Source organism: Cicer arietinum, chromosome 4 (genome assembly GCF_000331145.2).
Source record: "Cicer arietinum cultivar CDC Frontier isolate Library 1 chromosome 4, Cicar.CDCFrontier_v2.0, whole genome shotgun sequence".
In the NCBI taxonomy this organism is placed as follows: Eukaryota; Viridiplantae; Streptophyta; class Magnoliopsida; order Fabales; family Fabaceae; genus Cicer; species Cicer arietinum.
In genome coordinates this window covers 7,433,595-7,443,032 of record NC_021163.2, presented here as the reverse complement: position 1 = coordinate 7,443,032, position 9,438 = coordinate 7,433,595, and the positions used below count along the sequence as shown (strand labels likewise).

The 9,438-nt window shown below is 29.8% G+C and overlaps 1 protein-coding gene across 1 annotated transcript; it reads right to left on the bottom strand.

The window, feature by feature from the left end:
• Positions 1 to 4,011: 4,011 nt before the first annotated feature.
• Positions 4,012 to 9,432, bottom strand: LOC101514674 (sucrose synthase 2-like). Its single transcript, XM_004495881.3, has 17 exons — positions 9,304 to 9,432; positions 9,075 to 9,210; positions 8,830 to 8,981; positions 8,524 to 8,716; positions 8,311 to 8,429; positions 7,768 to 7,984; positions 7,537 to 7,632; positions 7,255 to 7,428; positions 6,983 to 7,099; positions 6,709 to 6,875; positions 6,113 to 6,337; positions 5,579 to 5,900; positions 5,254 to 5,498; positions 5,037 to 5,175; positions 4,609 to 4,748; positions 4,299 to 4,421; positions 4,012 to 4,226 (listed from the first exon to the last, which is right to left on the bottom strand). Exons 1-15 carry the CDS (start codon positions 9,399 to 9,401, stop codon positions 4,710 to 4,712), a joined length of 2,439 nt encoding a protein of 812 aa, XP_004495938.1. The 5' UTR covers positions 9,402 to 9,432; the 3' UTR covers positions 4,012 to 4,226; positions 4,299 to 4,421; positions 4,609 to 4,709.
• Between the last annotated feature and the right edge of the window lie 6 nt (positions 9,433 to 9,438).

The following is a 9,438-nucleotide window of genomic DNA, read 5'->3' as shown; positions in this document are numbered from 1 at the left end:
GATGAACAAAAAATAATTGAAGTATTAAATATATTTCAATCTTAATATTATATATATATATATATATATATATATATATATATATTTTAAAGATATACATGTTTCAAATGAGATACACAATATAAGATAAATAAAAAATATATATAATTTTTCACATTTAGTTCAATATTGATTTTGTTTTCTTTTCTTAAAAAATATAATAAATATTATTATGATTAATTTAACTTAACAATATTAATTTTAATTTTAATTTTAAAATTTAAAAATCGGACCAATATTGTTTACCTTTATTAATAATTGTGTCTCTATATCTCTTATTCAATTGTATTCTCGCATTGATTTTTTTTTAATTACCCACATCTCTTGTAAAATACCCTAAAATGATCTAGTAGAAGAAGAAAAAAAATTAACAGGGTTAAGCGTAATATAACAAGTTAGAATTTTAGAATATAATAATTAATTTTTAATTTTTAATTTTTAATTATAAGAGATAACATATTTAATATCTCACACAGATTAAATAAAATCAACTTGGTGAAGAAAATCTATAAAAAAAATATAATAAAAATTTCCAATAATTACACAAATCATTTATTTAATCATCGCAACTCTCATGTCTCTCTTTGACCCTTTTTATACCTCTCGTCTTAATTGCAAAAGATGTAGAAGACAAGGGTTTCTGTTTATAGTTATGTAGCCAGTATTTGTAAATAAAAAGGATTATATAGCCAGTAGCCTTGTAGGTGTAGAGTAGGACGAGGTTAAAAAAGGAAATGAAAAAAGAGAGTATTTGACCGTTGAAAATGAGGGTGATGGAAATGAAAAACGAGACATGTGAAGCAGAACCAAAAAGCAACTGGTATGGGTTAAGTTTCTGACATAAATGTCAGAGATATCAGATGTGGGACTGCAACTCTTTTTTGATAAGGAAGGTACTACTTCCCCATCCCCAAAGTTATGGTTATGGGGATAACGATTCATTCCAAACCCCCAATCAGATGGGACCCAAAGACATTCCTCCGATCCGTGTCTCCACTAATAACCTTCCGTATAAAATAGTCATATACTACATTTTTATTATTCATTCATGCTTACACTTGTGACTTGTGAGCAATACTACTAGTATTTAATTTTTATTAAACAAGTGCATTTATCTTTATTCTGCTTTTCAATTTTTAAATATATTACATAAAATAATATAAACAAACTCATCCTCTTCAATCTTATGTAAAAATCTATTTAGCGATGAAACAAAAACTTATAACTTATAGTTTATAAACTACAAATCATGTGTGGTAATATAATTTTAATACAGGATAATCTAAAGTAAATAATTTAAACAATTTTTTATAATAGTTTAAAATAAATAAACTAGTTAAATAAAAAATTATATTTGACCAGTAAATAATTTATTTATTATAATTTTAAATTGTTTAGATAATTTAAATTTTAAAATAATTTATTTTTTTACTTTAACTGAATTTTTAATAAATAAAATAGATAAATAAATAAAAAATTATTAGATTGATAAATTTTAAATTAGTAAAAAAATAAAATTTAAATTACTATTTTCAAATTATTTTAATTATTAATTGATAAAAATTTATTTTTAATTAAGAAAATCCTTTTATATTATACGGTTAACTTTTTCAAACTATCAATTAATTTTACCTAACATAACATAAGTTTATGGATGTCTATCATAGTAAAAATATTTTTTTTATATAAATAAATTATAAAAATAATTTTGTTTAAGAAATTACTAATAACAGCTTCTCAAAAACTCACTTTTTATTTGACATAGACTTTAATCATATTCACAATATTTGTATGAACACGACCCCAAATATTGAATTTTATATCCCTTTAATTAGACTTGTAATTTAAATTTATAATTTTTTCTTTAACTTACTAAAATACTCGTAATTGAATAGAGAAAATCAAAACAAACTCAGATAATTGAACATATTCTTACATTTTAAAAAATTTGAAAATAAAAAAAATTTCTCTGAACTTTTTGAATCAAAAATTTCATTTTTATGAAATTTAAATTGTTATTTTCAACTAAAAATTTCAACTTTTGAAATTTATGGTAGTTATATCATATACTGAATCTTAAACCTTAAAAAAATTACATATCATAAATTTTAAAATATTCGATAGAAACTATCGAAAATTTCAAAACTTAATTTTTCGAAAAGTAAATAACTACCAGAAATTTTCAATACACTGATTAATACTATTTAAAAATTTAAAAATTCAAAATCTTTTGATAATTTAAAAAAATTTTGCATACCAAAATTTTTAAAAATAAAATTTTAGATAGTTTTATTTTAATTTGTCTATCAGATTTTTGGAGAAAAAATTTGACGTACTAGAAATTTTGTTGTAAAAGAATACAATTTTATGTAATTTTTTTACAATGAAATAGATAAAATTAAATTTTGTACACATCGAAAGGTACAAAATTCAATTTTTATTGTTACGCCTAAAAGTTAAATCTATACTCCACATCTTAGTAGTATTCATGGCTATATCGGGTTGGGCCAACCCAACCAATCATAATAAGTAACAAAAAGAAAAAAGGGTTTGAGTGTAAATGGATGATACTAGTTTTATAAAACAGCAAATTGTTATAAAAATTGGGTACAGAACAAAACTAGATCCAATCCTTTTCTTAAAAATTATTTGATTGTTTTAATATACTGCACTTTAGTTATTTTAACATTTATAAATATTTTATGCAATTTTAAGAATCTTACAACTTTAGTTATATTGATAATCGTAATAAAAGTATTTTATGATTTTTAATATTTTTATTAATTATATATTTATATATATTAGTTGTTAAAAACACAGTGAAAACAGGGATTTTTTACCACTATATCCTAGTTTTTAGGATTGTTAACCAAAATGCCCCACTTTTCAATTTGGTTACCAAAATGCCCTACTTTTTAGGGCTTACTTGAAAACTCTCCACGGGGGAGCGACATGCCAAAGACCAAATTTTTTTTCTTTAGTAGGAGGTCGCTGGGCGGGGATGCGACCTCCCAAAGGCATTTTTAAATTTTTTTTAAATCGTTTTGGTTTTTATTAAAAGGTTTTTGGTTTTAATAAATAATTCTATAAAATAATAAATTAATAATTAATAATAATACTACATATATGAATAATTATTATTATTATTAATTATTATTAATTATTATTATTGATTATTATTATTGTTATTGTTATTAAAAATTGTTATGATTAAAAATTATTAAAATTAAATTAAACATAATTATTATAATATTTATTATTATTATTATTATTATTAATTACTATTATTGTTATTATTATTAAAAATTGTTATGATTATTTAACAATTACATAAAATATATAAAACCATTTAACAATTACATAAAATATAATTATTACTATTACATAATTATTACTAATATTATTATTTAACAATTACATAAAATATATAAAACCATTTAACAATTACATAAAATATAATTATTACTATTACATAATTATTACTAATATTATTATTTAACAATTACATAAAATATATAAAACCATTTAACAATTACATAAAATATAATTATTACTATTACATAATTATTACTAATATTATTATTTAACAATTACATAAAATATATAAAACCATTTAACAATTACATAAAATATAATTATTACTATTACATAATTATTACTAATATTATTATTTAACAATTACATAAAATATATAAAACCATTTAAAAAAAAATTGAAAAATCCTTTTGGGAGGTCGCATCCCCGCCCAGCGACCTCCTACTAGAGGAAAAAAATTTGCTCTTTGGCAGATCGCTCTCCCAGATAGAGTTTTCAAGTAAGCCCTAAAAAGTAGGGCATTTTGGTAACCAAATTGAAAAGTGGGGCATTTTGGTTAACAATCCTAAAAACTAGGATATATTAGTAAAAAATCCTGAAAACAGATTACACTTTATTTTTTTAGAAAATTAAAATACAAACAAAACAATTAAGAACTCTGCAAAAATAGTAATTATGACACATTAAGATGTAAAAATGCAAAAATACAAACAAAATGCAAAAATACAAACAAAATGCAAAAATGTCATCCATGTTCCCTTTTGACACATATTAAGAACTCTACAAATAGTAATTATGTCTTGAAAAAAACAATTATTTTGTCAAATCCAACCACACCTTAATGCCTCGAGTTCTGAGTCACCAACGTTGTACTGCAATTGCATAACAGCAAGTAAGTTTCTGAACGTATTAAATGTTACTAAATGTATTCCTTTTCAAATTACCATATCTAATGTTATGTTACTGACATAGTAACATATATGAGCCTCAGTTGGTTGTTGCTCTGGTTGTTTTCTTCCTATGCTCTGGTTGTTTTAATAATCCTAGGATAGGAGGATGACAATTATCTGAAACAACAAGCACAAATTATTCACAGGTGGCAGGTGTAGTGTACTTTACATGTAACAGAGATTAACACTGCTAAAACAAAAAATTTAGGACAAGAAGAACAAGAATTTTAGACAAAGTCAGTCATTATAAAACGTGAGATAATTTGAAACAAAATTTCATCTATACCAATAAAAGACTACTTACTGACTCGAAGCCGAAATTTGTTATCTACATTAATAGATTATAATATTTTCATAGTCGATAGTCCCAACCCCGTGTTGCTGACGGTAGGAGACACCACTCACTTAGTTTGCATCATCCTGTGCCAGTGGAACAGACTTGGCCTGGATTGAAGTTGTAGAGGACAAAAATTGAAAACAATGTTAGTATTAGCTAATTAACTTTCTTTTGTTTTTGTCACACTTGTTATTAGGCATAGGACATAAAGATGGTAAAGTAATAACCCTTCATGATATCAACCCAATAATTTCCTAAAACTTTTTTTATCTTTTGAATCAGCAAAGTTGGACGTTAACAACTATCAAGAAAGCTGACAAAAAGGAAAAACTTTCAAGACTAAACAAACTCAAAGCATACAAAACTCCAAGTGAAAAAAATGATATATCACTTACCAAATCACGATACTTAAGGATATAGAACATCTCAAGATATCTTCGAGTTTCACGCCTCTCTAATTTGGAGACATACTTCCAGAAACTATAAACTCCCGCCAAGGTCAAAAGCCTTTCAGAATAGATCCTCCATGTGTACCTGATTATTCTTTGCTTATCATCAAGTGTCCCTATAAAAAATGCTAACAATTTTTAACAAAATCACACATATATATACCTTTCATAAATTCTTTGAAGACCACCATCAGATATTTTCTTCCAATGACTTGGATCCTCCTTGCATTGTTGGAAGAATTCAACCAACAGATCCGAAGCTTGATCAGGGTGATAAGGATCGATATTGAATCCCGATTTACCGTGCTCGATAATCTCAGCAGGGCCACCATGGCAAGTAGCAAATGTGGGAAGGCCACAAGTCATGGCCTCCACAACTGTAAGCCCAAAAGCTTCATAGAAAGCAGGCTGCAGTATGATAGTTATTGTTACAATTTACAAATGATGTTCGAGCTGTCAACAAAATAGTAAGGAGACGGTAGATATACCTGAACGAAAGCACCTTGTGTGTCTGCTATGTAACGATACAACTCACCGTTCCGTGCTCTATTTGTTTGGGCAGCAATCCATCGAAAATCGCCATTTAAATTATATGTTTTTATGAGATCATACATTTTTTCAATTTCTGCAATTTCTTCTCTGTCTGTGGACTTGCTTACATCAATGTAACCAGCTACTACAACAAGGTTGACTAGTTCTCTCAGTTTGCTATTCTTACCAAAGCTTTCTACCAATCCGGTAATGTTTTTCACTCGGTCTAGCCTTGCCATGGAGAATATTATAGGTTTTGACTGATCATTCAGCGTACCACTTGCAACCATAGCACAACAAAAATCAACAAATCAGCTTAATGATATCAGCATTTTTACCTTATAATATCCACAAATTCACATATATGAAAATGTGAGGTGTTGCATAACATTTCTTACAACTTAAAATAGACCAATTATTTTGAAAGATATTGGATCCTTCACCAAGTATACTAGCCAAATTCAAAATTTGTTTAATAGAAAAAGACTCACATGTATTCATCAGTCTGCTCAGGATCATATAATAACTTTTCAATTGAACCGTGCAGAGCTGTAAGTCTATTCTGCTTTTCTGAGTAGGGAAAATATATGCACATATCTGCTCCGGGAGAGACAATATTGAACTTAGGATCGAAAACATCAATGCCATGAACAACCCTATAGAGCCCAGCAAGAGTAAAAGCAGTGTGACTCTCATACTGGCCAACGGTATTCTTCCTGGAGAAAGATAATAAGAATGAGAAAATGAAGTAACTAGCCTTAGCACAACCAAACACAAAAATATTAACAAAATCATTAGAAAGATGGGAAAATATGAAATGAAAACTAGCACCAGAGATCATTTAAAATGGACTAGCGCATATTCCATCACAACATATATGTATGATCAATGCTATAGAAAGGGATATTGACACAACTAATTATGTTATAGAATGCCACATGGGTATGGAGAGTTTGAAAGCATGTAATCTCAAGCATGAGCTTGCAAAAGAAACTAAATGATGGTTATATAAGGGACAATATCATTGAGAAGAATTACTAGGAACTATCAGAAACCAGGAAGTACACTGCATATCATGAAATCTTACGTTCCTGCAATCTCTTGGTATGTACTGGTGATGATAAAATCAGCGCTGTTCATGGCTATTAGATCTGCCGTGAACTGACATGAGAAATGATATTTATCATCGAACTTCCTCCAATAAGTATCCGAATCTGGATATTTTGTTTTCTCCAGGGCATGGGCAATTGTGCACTATAAATACAGACATTTAAATCAAGTAAGTTCCAATATCAGTAGAAGATAACGCAGGATTCACATTTCCCTGGCAAAGCAAGAGAGAAAGGGAGAAAGAACAGAACCTGTGTGACTCCCATTTTACAAGCTAGTAAAGATGCAACGAGATTCCCGTCACTGTAGTTTCCAATGATAAAATCGGGATAACCTTGTAACTCAGCAGCAATTTCGCTAGCAACATCCTATCCACACATAAAACTACCAATATTTAAATGAAAAAGGCTAGCACATTTGAGTATACTTTCATTATTAATGATCTTTCTAATGCCTAAACAATGATAAGAAATCACTGATTGCATAACAGGGGCAACAGTTCAACACATAGAATGAAGTTTACCTGTGCATAAGTCTCAAGATAAGGCCACACATCGAACCTTGAGATCCATTTACGGAGAATGCCTTTCTCTGATCTGAACGGAACACGCAAAATATGAGTATATTCAGTACCGCAGACTCTTTCTAGCCGTTGGTTGCATGTTGTCCCCTTTGCATCAGGTATTAACCTGGTAACCTTCATACCAGAAAATGAGAGTAAATTTAATTTCAAATGAAAAACAATATCAGCAACAGAAAAACTAATTCAAAGATGAAGAAATGGCGCAAGAAGTTACACACTTACAATTATAATTCTAGGAGTGAGATCAAGTCCTTGTTTCTTGATCCTAAGGAGCATCTCGTTCTCAAGAGCACGCACTTGATCCAGTATATAAACAACCTGCAGGAAGAACAGAAGTATCTCGTGTAGGATGATGCTTATACACAATTTTTACAATGCAAGAGAATCAAGCTATGAACAAATTCACATGTTAAGATCAAATATTCTTATGCAATAAATTATAAATAAGAATACCTGTCCACCAGTGTCGGGCAAACCGAGGACGTTGGCTTGCCCAAAGTAACCATGAGGAGATAATATAACAACATTGAACACCATTGGCACTCTCCCAAGAAAAGTCTCCAGTGTAGAAGGATCAGGAGCTTGAAGGAGCTCCAAGAGCAGATGCATCGTCTCCAATACCCGTTCAGCTGTATCACCCCAACCTCTCTCAAAACCCATTCCTTGTAATCTACACTTAGACAAGAGTCAGAGAAAGTAAATTTTTTTTACTACAATATACAACTAGAATTCTCATATGATTCTGCAGGAGACAGGAGGTGGGGCCAGACATATTAACCGATTATTATCAAAGATAAGCTTACACATATTCATACTAACCTTGTTAGTTACTCAATTATCAATATGGTTCAATTTTACACCTCTAATACTAACCTTGTTATGTAAAGGATCTGAGTTCAAATTTCCTAGGAAACAGTTGTAAAGTTGGTCATTAGTGTTACTTTGATTAATAAAAATTTCCCCTTCCCCAACTTTTTTTTATAAGGAAAAGCTTACATATATTCAAACTCAGAATAGGGTGTATCAGGTGGAAGCTTAGAAAGATGATCCTCAGCCTTGGCCAAAGAAGACTGAAGTTTGAAAATGCTGTGGATACGATCATTTAACATAAGTCCCTGCAGAATAATCATTAGTGGGAATTCGGAAAGAAAACTTGCAGGCTCAAGTTGCATTCCTTGAAACTTAAAACAGTTGTGAAAGAAAACATACTTGGCCTTTATATTTGTGAGCTCGGAGGAAATCAAGCAATGGCTCCAAAGAATCTTTCTTTCGAAACATAATTGAAGAAAGGTGGCGATTGAGAAACTGGACACCGTTGCCAATGGACGATGAGCGGTTAGGTCGAGGAAACGAGGCATTGAATGGCTCAAAATCAAGCTCTAATACAAAATGGTCATTAACCCTGTAGTGTAAAAATAAAACGAAACCAGTCATGAAAAGAGGCATGAAGTTACTCTTACACCACATGATCTGAGTTTATTGCTTATTGAAAAATCTAAGCAAAGAGTTTCTCACGTTCCATCTACAAGTTCTTCTTTGAAGCGGAGATATTCAGAAACACTTAATTGCTCCACACTTAGTTCAAAAACGTTAACACGGACGTATTCCCAAATACCAGGCCGTGGACGAACTGCCATTGCCACAAAAGGAGGCAAAACTATGGCTTCCTGTCACAAAAAACAAGCTACACATTTTATTACATTAAAGCCATTAAAGAATTAACTAACCCAAATATACAAGTTTGAAATCTAATAATTAACCTGCGAGGACTTGATGATTTCACCGAAGGGGCCATTTTTGAGATCCTCGGTGGCTTGACCGTCGCCACCTTCAATATTTTCCAGCTCATCAATCAAATTATGGGGTTGGAGAATCCCTTTCCCCTGATCTACATACCTTCAATGTTCAAACGCAACATCACTTATAAAAAAGGAAATCAATATAAACATAAACATGATATTATATATAAAGTTGAAAAGGAAAAGTAACCTGGAGAGGAGAGAAACAAGTTCGTTACGGTGAGCGGAGAGAGTACACTCCACTTGGTCTCTGATACTGGGAAGTCTAGCAAGCTTAGGTTGAGACATTTGATTTCTTCTTTCACACTTCCGAGATGCTATGAAA

Excerpts from the sequence above, each read along its gene's own strand:
- LOC101514674 (XM_004495881.3), bottom strand. The coding sequence starts at position 9,401 with ATGTCTCAACCTAAGCTTGCTAGACTTCCCAGTATCAGAGACCAAGTG. Across the intron at positions 7,633-7,767 it reads TGCCCGACACTGGTGGACAG|GTTGTTTATATACTGGATCA; the intron begins GTATTCTTATTT and ends TTCTTCCTGCAG. Across the intron at positions 5,176-5,253 it reads CTTCAAAGAATTTATGAAAG|GTACACATGGAGGATCTATT; the intron begins GTATATATATGT and ends AAGAATAATCAG.